This window comes from Corvus cornix, chromosome Z, assembly GCF_000738735.6.
Source record: "Corvus cornix cornix isolate S_Up_H32 chromosome Z, ASM73873v5, whole genome shotgun sequence".
Taxonomy (NCBI): Eukaryota; Metazoa; Chordata; class Aves; order Passeriformes; family Corvidae; genus Corvus; species Corvus cornix.
Genome location: NC_046357.1, coordinates 66372850 through 66391553, shown reverse-complemented (window position 1 = coordinate 66391553; position 18704 = coordinate 66372850). Strand labels below are relative to the sequence as shown.

Sequence of the window (18704 nt, the reverse complement as noted above, 5' to 3'; positions counted from 1 at the left end):
CAGTTCAGAACTGCAGCCATCGCCGCCCTCGTGCCCACCCGACCGCTGCAGCTCATCCCTCTTCAGGGCTGTGCGCTCTCGGGGCAGCCGAGCAGAGGACGAGGAGCCCGGGCCGGGGGCTCGTCGCCAGCCCAGCCCACTCGCAGCCCTGTCTTGCCGCCCGGCCGAGGTTGCGGAGCTCCTCGGCTGCTCCGGCCTCCGCAGGGCAGCCGTGAGGAATTCGGCGCCGCGTTTGCCGGAGGGGCGGCGTGGAGGCGGCAGGTTCCTCCCGGTCCCAGGTGCTGGCGGGGACCTCACCGCCACCTCCCACTCGTCCTCCTCCTCCTGCCCGCCAGGTTTCGGGGCGGGCGGCGGCTCTTCTTTTTTCCTCCACGTCATGGAGGAAAATGCTGTGCCGCACACCCATCACACACCCGTTCACACACGAGCCGAGCACCGCGCCGCCCCGGGACGGCCGCGATCCGCTCGGGTGAGTGCGCGGCCGGTGGGCACGTCCCGGGACAGCGGCAACGAGGGGTCCCGGCCCGCGAAGCTGAGCCGTAACTTTCGAGGAGCGGTGCATTGGGGTCGCAGCAGCTCCCGTCCCCCTCCCGGGGGCTTCGCCGAAGGCACAAACTTGGATGCTCGGCCGCGGCGGCGGAGTTTGGGAGGAGGAGGAGGGGGAGGGGGAGGAAAGGGCGGCTCTGTGTGACTCCGCGGGAGCGCAGGCGGGGCGGTGCTGCGCGGGGGCGAGAGGGCCGGGCCGGGCGCGGCGCTGGAGGCGGCCGGAGCCGGAGGAGCAGGGTCGGTGCTGGTGCTGCGGGAGAGCTCCGGTAAGAAGGCGCCGTTTGTTTTAAAAGTTAGTTACGCGGGGGGATTTTGCGGGTGTCCGGAGCCGGGGAACACACCTGCCTGCAGCCCGGTTGGTAGGCGGCGTGCCCAGATGTTGCAGCCGCGTAAGCTTCTTTCCAGAAGCAACAGTTACACCAACTTAGAGTGAGGTTTGGTAAGAGGAGTCAGGGTTGCTGTGATGTTGGCATTTTTTCGTTTCTCAGTAAATTGCTCAAAACGTTCGTGTAGCTATGTTCAAATTTGCCAAGTGCACTTAGTCATTTGTTTAGGACGGAAAGAGGTTCTTCTTCCTTGTGAGGAAACAGAAAGTAAGAACAGGAAGAATCTGTCAGAACTCTTTCCTTTTTTTTTTTTCTTCTTCTTTTTTCTCGAAGAGAGACAGTAGCATCTTGCCCCTCATTAGCGGGTGAGCAAATTTACTAATACCAGAGTAAGGCTTAGAAAAAGAAGACCTTATGGGGAACCTACACTGTGTCCCACCTGGCGCTCTGCTCCATTGAACATCCTCTAACTCATTCCAAACATCTAATCCATAAACCAATCTGTTTCATTTTGAGATAGGCACATTTCCTTAACAGTAGCCTTTTTGCATAAATAAATTTTGCATTTGCTTGCTTGTAAGAGAAACAGCTGAGGGGTAGAGAGGGTAGATAAACTTGCAACCAAAGTGGAGGTAATTAACAAGGAAGAGCTGTTTGCTTCTTTCAGACAGGGAATTACAACAGTCAAGTGACACTGGAAGGCAAAGATTGAAAGCAAATACAAGAAAGTGGTTTTTACACCATGCTCAAGTCAGCTGTAGCATGTTGCCCCCCACCCCCACGCTCCCTAGTCTCTGTATGTCAGAAAGCTTGTGTAGGTTCAAAAATGACTAGATGAAAGAACTCAAAATTTCTGAAGAAACAGACATTTGTAAACTGTCTTTGAAAACTTCTAAGCTGTAAGCAAATGGAAGCGGAAAGGGCATGCGGAGAAACTGTTCAAGAATACTTGTCCTTTCTCCTGTTTCCAGGAGAAAGTATCAGCTTTTGACTACTATGAGACAACATCCTGGGCTGGATGGGCTCCATGGATATGATGTGATTGTTCTTTCATGCATGTAGTTTTTCTGAGATGGTCATAGACAGCGAAGTGAAATGCTACTACATTTGTGCAACTGTGGTTTCTGGTTTTGTACATCTGTTAGTGGTGGGTTTTGGCCCAGTTTTTTTGTATTTTTGTGTATACTGCCCAGCTGTAAAGGCATTTAAAGATTACCAACGAACCTGGCTAATGCTTTTTGACATATGTATCATATAAATTAGTAATTCCTAAGGATTATAACTTTTTGAAAAGCTGTAATGGTGATAAGGAATACGTTCAGGTTTCAGATGCTTGTGTTAGCACCACCTCTGTGTGATATTACACTGGGGATCCAGATCCCCAAGAATGGGATCCACACACTGAAAACTGCTTATGTACCAGGTTCTGTGGGTTTTGTGGTTCATAACCTATAATATGCATGCTATTTTATGGCCTAATATGTGCAAATTATTCTAGTCAGTCAACAGCCTGGTTGTGATCCTATAAATGCCTTGGTGAGAGGCAAGAGACTGTACCTGAAATAAGTAGTCCAGGTGAGTTCAGAGGAATTCAGCTTAAAGCATTTATGTAGCAGTTACAGATACAGAAAGAGTCATCAGGAGTCATATGGTGACTCCAGCTTTTGAGGTCTTCCAAGAAATATTGATAAAGGAACTAAGAAATGTACCAGATGAGTCATAAAAAGCTCATTTCTGCAACATAACCAGCAGGGTGCCGAATCCAGCAAGGGAGTGCATTTTGCGTAATTGTCAACAAGTCAAGCCTCATCAGACATCTCACTGAAACACTAAAAAATGAAAAAGGCTTCACCAGGGTTTGTGATGTGACCAAGTGTGAGGCAGAGGTCCCTCTGCTTTTAGTACAAGAGAGCCAGCTGTGAGGAAAGAGGAGCTCTGTAATTGCACCACACTCAGACAAAGGCAGGTGACAGGGTACATACCAGCCTGTCAGAGACCCACCCATCCTACAACAGGGCTCTGTTGTAGTATCTAACTGCTGCATGGCTTGTCTGGTGGGTCAAGTAGCTAGCCCCTGGCCTGTGCAGGATTCCCTGGTGCCAATCAATTTCCTTTTGGATTGACTGTGGAGTGCAGTTGGCCTGTGTGTGTTTTTGTGGTGCATTGTTCTTTGCTGGTGGAGGTCTTTCTGCATGCTTAATTTCCAGGCAGGGACAAGTCATCACCCTAAATCTTACTCAAAAGATGCATAGCCCTCTGCAGACCTTTTCCAGTTTTGTATGTGTTGGGAGCTTTTTTCTCACAGAAAATGTCCCATTTTCTTAATTTTTTAATCAATTTATAATACATGGTACAATTGGCCACTGTACCCTCCCACCACACTGAAAAGAGGTAAAGTTGACCCAGCTACTATCTTGCCACATTGCATCTTATGCAAACACAGTGTGCCAATATTAAGTATTAATATTCCATATTAAGGAATCTGGATACTGTTCTCTCTGTATAATTTTGCAATGCTGGGGACAACAAGCTAAGGCAGGACTGCAGGATCCCTTGAATCTGTGACACCCAGAGCCCTCTTTGGGGCTTATGAGACTCAGCCTACTTCAGTCACAAAAGTGCAGTTTATAATTCTGTATCAGCTGGAAGACTGGTGATGAAGAGGAGGCTAGTGTGCACAGTATTTTGGTCAAAATGTGGATGGAGAGAAGGAGAATGCTACACATGCCTTAGGAATACTGCTGCTTTCCTTGAGGGAGAATACCATGATAGTTGTTTGTGATATACGCAAATAGTACAGTGTTTAGTTCCTCAAATTTCTTTTTAAGCATCACACAGAGAAAAGTTAGGTATAATAACCCAGAAATGTATTTCTTGCCACAGAGACATTGTATACCATACAAAGTACTTATGTATAGGTGAACTTGCAATGCAGGTCATCAGATCTAAGGAGAATTTCAGGAAGTATCATGAGGACTGTGGGTGTCATAACAGTAGCCCAAACTTCTCAGCTTGGCTTAGTGTCAGAGCTATTTTATTTGTGGAGGGAGCAGGCCTCTGAGACCTGGAGTCTTGGTACCAGAAGTACCGTGTGTATCTTAAACTTGGTGAGGCTTTTGACAGATTCCTCATGTCCCAGTGCTTTCCTGCCTCTCCCCAAGTCCTCTTTACTCTGGTGGAGAAGGAAATTACGTTGCTTTGATGTGATCTGCTCTTTTTATGGTGTTTCTTTGTCCCTGCCTTCTTGGTGCTTAGAAATGCTATGTGAGTAAACAAAAATACATGCTTCTTATACAGATAATGCCTTCCACAGCTTAATAATAATAATAAAACCTTCCCAACCAACCTGCTAAAAAGCAGAGGCTTTTTATATCACAACTGCAGACATTGCTACCCTTCATGCCCACCCGCCCCAGTACTTACCGTGCAACGCCTCCATGTTCATTAATTTTCAGCTAACATTTTACAATTTTCTTTTGTAATTTGTGCAAGAAATAATGTCATCCCTACTACTTCTGTATGTCCAACTTCATACGGACTTGAAGCACTGATACTGGTGGAGGCTGCAGGCAGTGGCAGAATGGAGCAGACACCACGACTTTGTTCGCCCACTGAGCGGGCTGTGCCCATATTGATGTCCTGGGACAGAGCATCCTAAGGAGGGGAAGAGACCACAGCTAAGTCCAGGAGGTAGGTGTGCAGCTCTCTTTGATGTGATCTTGCTGATATGACAAGCTGTGACTTTGGTGAGGGGGGAGGAGGGGGAGGAAATGACTTAAAGAGGTTGATTTACAGTGGGGGGTTGCAGAGAAGAGTTTGCAGGCAGCTTGGCAAGGAGGTGAAGGAAATGGAGAAATATTTTGAGCTGTTAATGGGAGCTTTTCTGCAGTGTAGTGCAGTTTCTCCTGCTTCCCTGTCTAACAGGAAACTTCCACCATCTTTTACAGTGCATCTCCTTGCCAATGAACACAAATTCTGTCCCTTTGGGCCTAATTTTTGTGTTATACTATAGTTTAAATGTTAACCCTGTCTCCACTGTAGTACTATTGCTTTAAACTCCCATATAAGGTGGAACAAAGCTGTTAAACTCTAGATTGCCACAAATCAGAAGGGAGTAAACTCTGTTAGTGGGATTTGATGGTTTGTTTGTTTTCTTGACTTCTGCCTTTATAGTACACTAAGTCCTTGGCAAGCACGGATACCCCCATCTCACAAAGCCAGAGAATTAGAATTCTGAATGTATGAGCATCACGCTTGGGAATTTTGATGACTGACTATCTCTGGGCCTTCTTAACACTTTTTTGCTTTAAGAGGGCTGCAAATCCTCTGACTGGCATGGTGCAGTAGTATGAGGTGTACCAAGGGATTTGCTGAGAGACTTTTCTTTTCAGGCCTCCAGCAAAAGAGCTTTCATGAAAAGTTACTGTAAAGCAGCTCAGATTAGTTGGGGTTGCAGAGGAACCACATTCTCTTTTGTGCTGCGTGTGTGACCCTGCAGAAGTTGCTTGCCTCTTTTCCTAGCCAAAGAGCTGAGACATTGACTTTCTTTACCTTGGCATATCTCTGGGACATGAACATGCTGAAATTAATGTAAGATATTTTACTGAAACTATGGAGATTGCCACTGGAGGCAACTGGAAAGGAGAATCCAGCTTTTCTAAAGAGCATACAGAGAGCTGGAACTGAGTGGCAAACAGACAAGCAAAGCAACTTAGTGTCTGCACAGAAAGTTCTGCTGGGAAATACAGATCCTATGCAAGAAAGAGTCCTTCCTCATGATTAATATCAGGACAAAGTCGTGTGCAATATTCATAATTGCCAGGTCTGTGTTTCCCATGTGTGTGGCAAGAACCTGTCTTTCCTCTTCCACAAGCACAAACCATACTCTGCTAACTGTAGTCTTTTCTTATTGTTTTTCATTGGGACATTATGTTGTTTTAAGTCTTCAGGGTCTTAAAATCAGCAGGTTTATAATTTAATTAGGTCTAAAAGTAGTGACATAGTTTTCCGCATCTTGCAATTAAGTGTGTAAGTAATTGTAGTTACTTAGCTCTTTAGTTGTTCATCATTCAGAGAAACTGTAAGTGAAAAGTAAGTAATCTTACATCAGCTAGGCAAGCCAAAACAAGGGGGTGAGCTGTGTAGAATGAGGCTGGTGGTAAGTGTGACTGTGTTAGAGGGGCACAGGCTGAGGCTCCCATGCAGGGCAAGTGGGTGGAAAACCAGACAAACTTGATAGAATCAACTAATTAAGATTTAATGCCAATAAAAAGTACTCCTACAGAAATCCCATGATCCCTATCAATAGATAATTTTGCAATGGAAATAACCAGCTAGCAGCAGTAAAAAAATTAGCACATTAACAAATTAACTTTTCTAGTTAGCAGCATTGAATAGTCAAGTAGTGTTAAAAGTTTAATTCAGACAGACAGTTTACTAAAAAATAAAATAAATAGCTTAGGAAAGCACATGATTACTTTTCCGCTTCCCCAGTTTCCCAGGAACATCATCCCCTCTGTCTTTCCCATAGACCTATCAAGACCCAGACTTGATTTGTATAGACCAGAGGGAAAACCAGGAGGAGCTAACTAAATTTTTCCACGGAGTTGGTCATGCAAACCACCAAGTTTGCATTGCTGTGGGAGCAGGTGTGTATTAAGCAAACAGAGATATTTTATCAGGGAGAACTTTTCTAAAGTGTTTTTACCTGGAGGAGAGGGAATTGTTCCCATAGTTCCTGCTTTATGTGGTAATGGTGTTAGCTGCTGAAATACACTGTGACCTGGTTTCCAAGGAAAGGTGTAGACACTGTTTTTGCCTCTCTCCATTCTCCTCCTTCATAATTTCCCAACCTCTGTTCTGCTGCCCCTGCTCTTCTCAGCACCCATTCCCTTTTTGTTTTTTTACCTAGGTGACAGCAAGGAGCTTGGTTCATGCTGTACATATGCAGAAGGGTTTCTTCATGCAAGAGAAAATCACATGATGGGGTAAAAGCACTTCTGTTCCCTACATCTGCTCTCTCTCTTTTGTCTCCTTCCACAGACTTACACTCAAACTTGACCTTTTCACATAACTCTTGCTCTGTGGCAAGCAGAGAAGTAGGCTGGCTCACAACAGTTTTCATAGCAAGCACTATGTATTTCAGATCCACTGAGGAGAGAGCACTGCCTCCTCACAGCCTGAACTTTCCAATAATCCCTATTCTAGTAGCAGTCAACATTTCTTGTCAGTCTGTGCCCTGGGTAAACCAGTCCCAAGCTGATGTGACAACAGACAAGAGATGGTTCCTTCCAGCTGGCCATCTGGCATGACACCAAAAGTAATTTGTGGCATCTATAGAAAGTCACAGACTTCTTTGATCAGTATTGCTAAAGTAGAAAAGAAGTATGATAAATTTGGTAGCACTATGCATTAGGAGAGAGCCTGCCTTTTGTTTTCTGTAGCTCAGTGTAGCTGGTGGTTGAGATTGGACGTTTGCTTGCTACTGAGCAGGTCCTTCGGGAAGGACTGGGAGAGGGCAGAGCAGAGGGGCCAGTGGACATTGATACATGCCTTGTGCTCCTCAGGAAAGTTGTGATGCATTGGTTATTACAGGCAGACAAGTTACAGTCTTCCTCAGGTAGCCCTGCCCGCATGCCTGCTGCTGAGCCTGTTGCTTCCAACATCAAAGGAATGCTTTTCCTTCTCCATGGTGTCAGCCCCCTTTGAGCATGGATCCCTTCATTTTTCCTGAACAAAATGCAACCTTCAAAGCAGGAGTTTTTTCCTTCTGCCTGGAGGTACATCTCGTATCTTGGCTCCACCAGGCTCTGTGCTTCCTGTGATGGAACCGGATGGTTCATAGTGGCTCCAACCTGCAGGTGACATTCAGGGAGCTTCTGGGCATTGCAGATCCACCCATTGTAGGAAGCTTCTACCTTTAACCTCTGAAGCACTTGAGTGTAATGCAGCACAAGCTGTATCAGAAAAGACACAATGAGGAAAGGGAATGAAGTGCTAGGGAGTTGAAAAATTCTGTATTTTCTCAAACAAGGTAGTTCAGAAGCTGCTAATAAAGCAGTGTGCTCTGAATACAAACAAACTGGGAACTCTGCACTATGTGGATGGCAGGTGAGACTCACCATGCAGAGCAAGAGAAATGTGAGAGTTGGTAATTTGCTCCTGCTCAATGTGAAGGGAGCTCTAGACTCCTCCTGTGGAAGACTGACATTGGTATCACAAAGTTGCACAGACTGGGAGTCTGGGTTCAGTGAGTTTACAGAAAAAACAAAAATAATAGTGTGAGCTGCTGCAGTAAAGCCCTGGTCTCTCACAGGAACAAGGTCTCCATATATATATTATTAGAGTCTTACTAAAGTGGAAACACACTTTCAGAGACACAGTGTGAGCCCAAAGCCTGCCAATTTCTTTGTGCTCATGAATGGAACCTGTCCATTCCTCTGAGTTGCTCAAATGTCTCCTTAAACATTTACAGAGGGGTGGCCTGAAAGAGGGCTGAAGCTGCTGCAGCGCTGGTGTATATGAGACATTGGAGGTCAGCCAGAGCAGGATCTTGGTTCTCTGAGCTAACTCAGACTTGCGCTGGCTAGAGCATCTTCCTGGCTTTTCTCCGTTGCTTCTGAGTGCCACTCTGGGATGGAGGAGCTGCTGGGTGTTCCTGGCAGAGAATCACAGCTGGGTGAAATACTGCTGTTCCTGTAATTCTTCTCACTGGAGGTGCAACAAGGCTGTGCCATTGCAAGCAGAGCTGGCAGAGCTGGCAGTTGTCATGCAAAAGCTGGGCTTTTTCCTGGCTTCTGTTTGTTGTGACCGTGACTTTACCAGGGATACTTCATCCAGCCCATCTCGTGGTTCATGCTTTGGGACGAATTGGTGATCCTTTTGTATCTTACATCTTTCCAGCACCTGCAGAGGGCCTCAGATCTTAGCTTGGGCAAGGTGTGTCTCATGTGCATAGTAGAGCAACTAGGATGCAGAACAGGTTCTCTGCTGGTTTTTTCAAGACCAAATCTAGAAGTAGTCTGGGTAGTTTCACCACATTAAGTTCTGCTTCCTAGCATAAAGTATGACCAGATGTTGTGGGACAACCTCAAGCAGTCTAGTGGAAATGTTCCTGCCCATGGTAGAGGAGTTGGACTAGATGACATTTAAAGTCCCCTTCCAATTCAAGTATTTCCATGTTTCTGTAATTCTATGAAACAATGTGTGAGGGTGTACAGTTTTTTAGTAGGAGTGTTAATTTGAGCTTAATTTTACCCTGAAGGAAGGGATGTACACTTTGTACAAATGTTATTCCAAATGAATTAATGTATGTGCTCACAGGAGGTTCTTCAGAGCAGTTTGGACCACCAGATCTGATAATGTACAGTTTCACCTGACTGCTGTGTTCTTCTTCCAATTAACAGCAACAGCAGTTCCTATTTTTTCTTTCAAGGGCTGTGGGCTTACATGGAGGTGGTGGATAAGACTTCTCTCTGCTCCTCTTTCTGTATGTGTGGTTTGCTTCCCTCCAGGGAAAAGATGCTGGACTGATAAGAGGTATCCAATGCTACCCAGATACGCAGTTTACCAGCTGGCCCACAAAAATTTCTTTGCATAGCACTGAGAAGATGCAAAGTTTATAAGGCTCACTTTACACTGATTTGGTAAATACAGTGAGCATTCTGGTGGGCACACTCAAAACCAGTTTAAAGCTAGCCTACACTGATTGGTATTGTTTCCACAGCATCTTAGATATTCAATGTTACAGAACTATTAATAACAAAAATTAAGTAATATAGGAATCATACCTTCAATATTGCAATAACCTTGATAACCAATAGTGCACAGTGGCCTTAGCCTGTGTATTTAGATCAGAATGCAACAAAAATTACACAGTGCTCAGGTGAAACAGCAGAATAGTTTTTTGGGCACATCATCACTCCCTCTTAGAGTCTGCCTTGGAGGCAAGGAGTCCCACTGCTGCTTTTATAAATTTTTACAGAAAAGAACGCCGCTTTTTTAGTTATTAAAAGATGCAAATGAAGAAGAAAACATTGTTCTAATCTATCCTAATTTTGATGAAAATACCCTAATTTGTAAAACAAGCCAATATGTGAATTGTTGCCCTCTGTAAAATTTTGTTCTCATTCAAAACTGAATTTCTTTTAGAACTCAATTCAGTTTAAACAAAAAATCCTGAAATAGGAAGTATTTCTGTTGAGTTTATAAGACATACATTGATGTGAGGCAGTGCGCGTGTTTCTTGGGGGTGCCAGTGAAATGCAAAATCATTCAGTTTTTCACATGATTCAAAGAGCAGCATGTTCAGAGTTTTTCAACCAGGTTGCATCTGGTGTTAGCAGAACACCTTACCCTTGCCTAACATTTTTAAACTTCAGTATCACAGAAGACACACTTAGAACCTTGCTGTTAATCAGAAGAGTTGCAATTAGTGTCTGTGGTTCATGACTGGAAGCTTTTTGCTGGGCCACTTCCCAGTGACCACACTCCTGAAGTGGGAGTCCTCCCATGTGAAGTCTGAGGACCCGGGGAGAGGATTTCCTGCTTTTCCTGACAACTTCACCCATTTTCATTTTGCAATTGGATCCTGAGTAGTGGGCATGGCTTTATGAATTCAGAAAACTTTGAGACAGCAGACTTTGCAGCTGATGGCATGATCTTTGTGAGGCTGAGCTGTAGCTGGTCCTGAGGGATGGATACTTAGCCTTCATACATCATCTCTGAATTTGAGCAGCAGTTGTGAAGGGAGAGACAACTGCCAGACTTTAATAAAATTGGTTTTTTGTGTTTTGCATTACACTGCTAGTGACAAGGGAAGTGCAGTTTTTTTGACATAATAAATTGATAAAGGATCTGTTAATCAGATACAAGTGCATGTGTTTGTTCTGGCCCACATGGAGAGGGTAAAATCTGGGAGTTTTATTAATAGTGTGGTGCGGAGGCAGGAGAAGAGGATTTCCTTGGACCCAAGGTTCATCAAAGGGCTGTATAACCTGGGGAGGATCTGGATAGAAGTCTTATGCTGGGTGAAGACCTGGGGCTTCTGCCCTCCTCAAGTCCTGGGTCAAGCAAGTGTACCTCAAGAGTCTTCTCACATGTAGAAAAGACAAGTAACACCTTTTACAGAACAAGGCAACATGTCAAGGCCAAGCTCATAGTATAAAATCATAATAGAAAATCTTGATACAAAAGATGGAACCTTGCCTGTGTATTGTATGGCATCACCTGAGGAAAATGTTTTTGTGGGCAAGATAACCAGAGTTACCATCTGGTCAGTGCTTACAAAAGGCTGGGAGAGCAGCCCCGTGGAAACAGACCAGTGGGTCCTGGTCAGTGGCAAGTTGAACATGAGTCAGCAGTGCCTGGCAGCCAGGAGGGCCACCTGTGTCCTGGGGGCATCAGGCACAGCATCGACAACCAGGCAAGGGAGGGGATTGTCCTGCTCTGCTCTGCACTGGGGCAGCCTCACCTCCAGTGCTGGGGCAGTTTTGGGTGCCACAACACAAGGATATAAAGCTATTGGAGAGTGTCCAAAGGAGGGCCACGAGGATGGTGAAGGGTCTGGAGGGGAAGCCGTAGGAGGAGCAGCTGAGGGCACTTGGTCTGTTCAGCCTGGAGGAGACTAGGGGAGGTCTCACCATGACATAAAACTTTCTCGTGAGGGGAAAGGGGTGGATGGGCACTGATTTCTTCTGTGTGGTGGACAGTGGCAGGACCTGAGGGAACAGTCTGAAGTTGTGTTGGGGAGGTTTAGGTTGAATATAAGGAAAAGGTTCTTCACCCAGAGGGTGGCTGGGCACTGGAAGAAGCTACCCATGGAAGGGGTCACAGCAGCAGCCTGACAGAGTTCAATACTCTGAGGTGGACCATGCTCTCAGGCACATGGTGTGACTCTTGGGGTATCCTGTGCCAGGCCAGGAGTTGTACTTTGATGATTCTTGTGGGTCCCTTCCAACTCAGGACATTCTATGGCGTTGTTTGGTTTCATAGCAACAGAATGTTTGGCACTGGGCAGAAGCTGGCCACACAGATAGAGAGGTTTTGGAGAACTTTGGAATGTGTTGGTTTTTTTGCCTCATTTTTCTTTGTCCAGACACACCTTTTTGAAGGAGAAAGTAAGAGAAGATTCGCTCCTTGAATTAGGCAATCCCTGTTCAGCCAGGGGTGGTAGGTGTTGTCCTTGGTAGCCAGGGAGACACTGGGCAGAGGCATGGGGTGGGCTTCACAGAAAGGCCACATCACACAGGTCTTCTCCCTCCAGAGAAAAAAATGGGGCAGGTTACCTGTGTTTCCCTCTACAGGGCTTTTATCATATGGCTGAAAACCTTCCTTTGGTTAGGAGCAGCTTTTGAGAGTGATTTTCTCCAGGAACACAGATACATGAAGGAAGTAGGTAAAGGGGAAACTAAGATTAGACATTGGGCTGGGATTAATTTGAAGAAGATATGGAGGAAAACACCTCTTGCTGTGAGGGAATTTGGGATTTTTGGCTTCGTAGAGATATGAATGCCTCACTTCATTTTGACGATGACGAGGCACTGGAACAGGTTGCCCAGAGAAGTTGTGGATTCCCCATCCCTGACAGTATTCAAGGTCTAGTGGAAGGTTCACTGCTCTCATGGCAGGGATTTTGGAATGAGATGATCTTTAAGGTCCCTTCCAACTCAAACTATTCTATTCTATGATTCTATGAGATAGATCTGTTTTTTCTCTTTCTTTGTTAGCATACCTGGAAACTGTGTTTAAAACCTGCAGAGAGTTGCTGAGCTTTGGTTTCTACAAAATAGGTATGTGTTGGCTTACCCTGGTTTGTATATGGCACCCCCCGGTGAAACAAGAAGATTTCTTTCTTTCTGTTGCCCTGGAATAGAAATATTAAGGACAAAGATGCACAGAAAAAGGCAAAGTCAAGGGAGAACAGACAAATGAAAAGCTCTGCCTTGACAAGTTGCAATTTAAATGTAGCTACAGCTTACAAGACTTGACATTTAAGGGGATGCTAAAGATGCCCAAGTTAGTCTTGCAATATATTTGAATGCACATCTCAGTACTTGATTTTACATGCATACGTGAGATGTGCAGTCACCTGAGCCACTTCCGCTGGCCTCACCATTTTATTGACTCTGGAAGCATGCTGGAACATCTTCTATTTGAAAGAAAATATTGGGAGCTGTTCAATTTAAAGACAAAGTAGAGCTTTGCTTAAGCTAAGTAGAGCTAAGTTTACTGTTGCCCTTGTATGTGGTTCTGGTATAATTTTAATTCAGGGATAGAAACAATGCTGCTTGCAATCAGCCAGTAAAGCAAAGCTATATGGAGGAGGATCTTGGTGTTTAGCTTTTGTTGTGGTGATACCTCAGTTGTTAATGTGCTACACAGGAATGTTTTTAAATAACATGCTGTATAAAAAGGGGCCACGTGTATTTTTGTGGTCACATCCAAGGTTGGGTCACATCGCAGAGAGCAGGACAGATGCACTGTTGCTTACTACTACCCTTCTGCCTTTAGAATGGTACATTGCTTATATGTTCACACTAGTGCATGAAAGTGCTATGTCTTTATCCACCTCTATCTTCAGGGCAAGTTAGAAGTATTTTCCAGAAGAAATCTGAAGAGAGAAAGGACTTTGGGCTCATCACATCCTGTTGGCATAGGACAGGAAGGAAATTAATTTCCCCTTGGACATCTTTATGAGCCAGCTCCAGTGTTAGAGATAATGAGGATGCAGTGTTTGAATTCTAAAGCTTTCTGTTTCATGCCTTTTTTTAAAAACAATACTAATATCTACCATTAAGCACATATTCTTTGCAGACTTATTAGAGATCCCTGTGCTGCTCTCATTGAATCCCTTGTAGTAACTCAGGAAAATAAACAATACTTCCTACTCAAATGGATGACAGTAATGTTTTTGCCAGTACAGGGGTTGCTGTATTTCATTTTGTGGCTCATTTTAAAATGGTTTGGAAAAAAACCAGTGGGAGTCTTGTTCTGGTACTCTTATTTAGCTGGAAATCATCTGGTTTATTGCCTTCACTCAGCTCATTCTGGGGAATGAAATTTCAAAATGATGATTAAGAAGAAACTAGAGATTACCAGTGCCCCGTCCTCATAACGTGGTGTTTATGCTGTAGGCAGACTGGTGCACTCATGTCTTTCTTAGAGGTTGGAATTGTCTCTGATGATTTCTGATTTAAAATAACACCTTGTCTCTTTTTTCTTGCAGAATGAAGAGATGCAAGTGGTCCTACAAATGTCCCTCACAAAGGAAGATCCTGATTCTGTGTGTTACTGGGTGGCTGATTGCACTGTTGAAGCTCCTCCATGTTGAAAGACACTTTTTTCCCTCTAAAGACATTTACTTGGTTGAGCACTTCTTGAGCACTTCTCCTTATGTTAGAAACAGGTATACGTACCCTAGAAATGAGTTCCAGTATGAAATTAATTGTTCATCTATATATGAACAAGATCCTCATGAAATTGGCAAGAGTTTAGAGATAAGAAGAAAAGAAATAGTTGATTTAGCTGATGAAGATGTTGTAGCAATGACAAGTGACTGCCATGTGTATCGTTCACTTAGGAAATACCACCTAAAACCTGTTTCTCCAGAGGAGGAGAGTTTTCCAATTGCTTATTCTTTGGTTGTTCACAAAGATGCAGCAATGGTAGAAAGACTCATACATTCATTGTACAGTCGTCAAAATATTTACTGCATCCATTATGACAAAAAAGCAGCAAAAAGTTTCAAATCTGCTTTGAACAATATAGCTAAATGTTTCCCAAATATTTTCATTGCATCAAAATTGGAGACAGTGGACTATGCACATATTTCACGTCTGCAAGCAGATTTTAATTGTTTGTCTGATTTGATGGACTCTCCAGTTCCTTGGAAGTATGTTATCAATTTGTGTGGCCAAGATTTCCCTTTGAGATCAAATTTTGAGTTGGTCGCTGAACTGAAGAAACTCAGTGGAGGAAACATGCTGGAAACTTCAAAGCCAAGCAGTAGCAAAAGAGAACGATTTACTTACCACTATGAACTTATGAAAGTGCCTTATGAATACATGCAGATGCCTGTAAAAACCAACATTTCCAAGAATCCGCCACCTCATAATATTGAGATATTTGTAGGCAGTGCCTATTTTGTTTTAAGCCGAGAATTTATTCAATATACCCTTGAAAGCTCACTTGCAAAAGATTTTTTTGAGTGGTCAAGGGACACGTACTCTCCAGATGAACATTTCTGGGCCACTCTTGTACGTGTTCCCGGGGTCCCTGGGGAAGTTCCAAGGTCATCCCAAGATGTAACAGACTTACAAAGCAAAACTCGTCTGGTGAAATGGAATTATCTTGAAGACTATTTGTATCCTCCATGCACTGGTACTCACCTTCGCAGTGTCTGCATCTACGGGGCCGGAGAATTAAGATGGCTTCTGAATTATGGGCACTGGTTCGCCAACAAGATTGACTCCAAAGTAGACCCTGTCTTGGTAAAATGCTTGGCAGAAAAGGTGGCAGAACAACAGAAGGAGTGGGTACATTTGTCCTCTGATGAACACTTTCTGCACTTAAGTTCTACAAAGGCCTTGATATAGCAGTGCTGTGCTCTCTGCTGTCTGTGTGGTGCTGTAGCACAGCACCTGCAGTTCTGCTGCCTTGACCTGCTGCAGGATGGCAGTGAGAAAAACGTCCATTCTGTATGATGTCCAGGGCCCTGCAGAGCCAGGTGCTCGGCTATTTATTTATGAAAAGTTATTTCTCTCTGATTAACTGTTTTGCCACAATAAACATGTAATTGTCTTCAGGGTGATTCTGAGATAGTGAAGTTTGCTTTTGAAGGCTCTTGTGCTGTCTGTCCCAGTGGAGTGTTTCAGAAATGTATTTTACTTAAAAGTGCGTTTTTATCTTTTGTAAGAAACTCCAGCACTTCTGTCTGCCTGTCCTCTTTTCCTTCACTTCTGCTTTTCTTAAGGGAATAAAGCAAAAACCTCTGCACCTGCTACCTCAGGAAAACTGCAAGTGCCCATCTCACAGACAAAACCAAGAGATCAGCATGACACCAAATGAGCCATGTGACCTCACCTGAAAGTTCCACTCTTCTCATCTGGGGAGCTGCACAGATCTTTGCAGTGTGAATATGACTGGATGATTGTAAGGGAAAGAAGATCCCTATATATACTGCATTGTGTGTACCATTTTTCTCTTCTCTCAGCTAACCTGTGCATTGCTTTTCCTTCTACGAAGCATATGCTGTGCCAACACTGCTGGTTTCATGAACAGTGAAAGTTGGTTGGAACAGCTGTGCACTGTTGAGTGCACACAGTTGTGTGCTCTCCAAAGGCAGAATACTTGTGTGCCCTAAGGGCAGTCTCTGCAGCCACCTGGGGGAGGTATCAGTGCCAAAAGAGGTCAATCTTCATTTCTATGTCTGCCTGTAGGAATATGTTTCTGTGAAATCCCAGTCATCTTGAGACAGTATGTCTACGCACCGTGGATAACAAGTGCTATTTCTAGTTAGTGTTCAGCAGTGTGGTGCTTTGTTGAAGTGCAGAACACACAAAATTGAGCAGTAATCATAAGAATAGCCATATTGCAGAACAGAAGACCCTGCATGAAGTGTTTTTCTGTGCAAGTCCTGTGGCTTTGCACTACCATGATCCCAGGCTGACAGGTGCCTGAATGGGCCCTGGTTCAGCTGTAGAGCAAGAGTTCTCCAACAGCCCCTGCTTGCCATGGCCCTACCAGGCCTCCTGGTAATGAAGTGGCTCAGGAGCCTTCTTGCAGCTGGGCTTCCCATGCTACAGAATGAGGGAAGTGTTTGCAAGAGCACGGGTCCCCACAGAAACTCCTGCAACTCAGACATGCCAGTTGGAGTGTTGCTGGAGGTTCCCTGGTGTGTTTTTCTGCCACAAGTTCCGTTTTGGTGGTTTCAGTGGACCCTGGGGTTTAGCTTTCTCCATGCCACTCTCTTCTTTCTAGCCACCTGTCTTTATTGAGGGGCCTGTCCCCATGAGTGACTTTGGGATATCTGTATGTGGTCTTACTGATCTACAGATTGCTGCAGTAATGACTCGTATCTATAGGCAATCTTTGTTCCTCATTTGACCTGAATGAGCCAAGTTACTTTTTGGTTTCAGTTTCTGCTTATAAATTTAGTCACAGTGAAGTCATCTGTGGTTTAGGATTGGTTTGAGAGTCAGGATTCTCAGGCCTTTTTCCACATTTGTGACACTGATTTTCAGTACGACCTCAGACAAGCCACCTGAGTTTTCTGTTTCAGCTGTTCCTGTTGTAAAATGGGAACCATAATATTCTATTGTCTTGCTAAGCACTTTGAAACTTGTGGGTATTGTGGGTTTGGTTGCACAGTACTAATTATTTATCAAACTATTTATGGAGTCTGTGGCTGCACAGGTCAAGTATTTCTTTAATGTACTGTTTCTGAAATAAATGGGGATTATTTTTAAAGTCTGTGTTGCTTACTTCAGTGACATGCCATGTCTACCCAAGGCTGTCCCGACTTGATGTAATTTATAGACACTTTGTAGAAAATCAAATATTGATAGTATTTACAGATTCATACATTAGTACTTGCATGTAAAATAGACTCCCCGTGTGGTAAAAAGGTTAAAAAAAGAGAATGTTAGGATCCCAGAGGGCCAAGCTACAGCCTTCTGTACATATAAATTGATGCTTAATGATATATTTGAAATTTTGTATTTATTTAAACTGGATTTATGTATGTATGTACACACATACACATTTGGGTTTAATTGTAGTTGTTTGATCTGCCATAAATTTATAGAAATGATCCACCAGCACATTAAACTTCATCAAAATACATAATTTTAATTAACATGCAACTTTGTGCTATTTTAATTGACTAGTTGGTTTGAATGATGCCTGTCATTTAACTAGTTTTAAATAAGGCACCTCATGTTTCCACGGTGGTGGAGAAGCAGCTGTGGATGTGGCACAGTGGGATGCAGCATCAGCCATTAAAGCAGTGTGTTTGCTGGGTGGGGAAGTGGGAGGTGTACAGACATAGTTGCAACTTTATGAAGTGCTGATTTTCTAATGAATTCTAGATATTTCTGCTTTTCTGAAAGTAACTTTAGAGGCTATTCAGGGTTGTAGAAAGGCAGTTCATGAAAATCAATCATGGATTGATGTGGCTGGAAGATCTTCTAGTCCAGCCTCTTGCTCACAACAGGATCAACACTAAATTTCAGCTGGGTTTCTTGGGTTTTCCAGGGACTCTTGCAGATCTCTAAGGAAGGAGGAATGCTTTCCATTGTTTCCAAAGACTAGAACAGTAAAAATATAAGCGTCTTAACTTTTGAATAGTTTTGTCTCTGTTTTTTGGCTTTGCATTCAGCAGTGTTGCCATACTGATGCCTGTATCACAGTTAAGTGATTAGACTGTAGAAGTAGGTAACACCTTCATCATCATCATTGCTCTCTACACAGGTAGGTCTGCCATTGCTTAAAATGGACCCACGGCATGATCCACAAATTATCTGTGAGGAAAGTGGCTGAACCTAGTTTGTGGCAAGACAAATAAGTTTTACTTGAGACAAAACTTAGATTATGGGCACTTACCTGCTCTCACATGGTTTGCGGGGGTTTTTTGGGTGGTTTTCTTTGTTTGTTGGTTTCATTTTGTTTTCCTTAGTAAAGCTTAGATATTCTTTTCCTCTTTATTCTTTTCCTCACTTCTGAGAGATCCCTCTTGTAAGTTATTTCACAAATTTGAAGTACGCATACATTTACACATACTGATTTCTTCTGTATTGTTCTGCTGGCCGCCTTCTACCCCCCCTGCCCCATGCT

General features: G+C 43.9%; 1 protein-coding gene across 7 annotated transcripts; it reads left to right on the top strand.

Moving 5' to 3' along the window:
* Nucleotides 1-342: 342 nt before the first annotated feature.
* On the top strand, nt 343-17734 carry GCNT4 (glucosaminyl (N-acetyl) transferase 4). Of its 7 annotated transcripts, XM_010392787.3 has the most exons (5): nt 707-812; nt 4365-4562; nt 6784-6859; nt 12599-12661; nt 14098-17734. In XM_010392787.3, exon 5 carries the CDS (start codon nt 14099-14101, stop codon nt 15464-15466), a length of 1368 nt encoding a protein of 455 aa, XP_010391089.1. In that variant the 5' UTR covers nt 707-812; nt 4365-4562; nt 6784-6859; nt 12599-12661; nt 14098; the 3' UTR covers nt 15467-17734. The 7 variants fall into 7 exon arrangements, with proteins under 7 accessions (XP_039423383.1, XP_039423381.1, XP_010391089.1 ...); XM_039567449.1 differs by lacking the exons at nt 707-812; nt 12599-12661 and adding an exon at nt 343-469 and having other exon boundaries at nt 4418-4562; XM_039567447.1 differs by lacking the exons at nt 707-812; nt 12599-12661 and adding an exon at nt 379-469.
* Nucleotides 17735-18704: the final 970 nt, after the last annotated feature.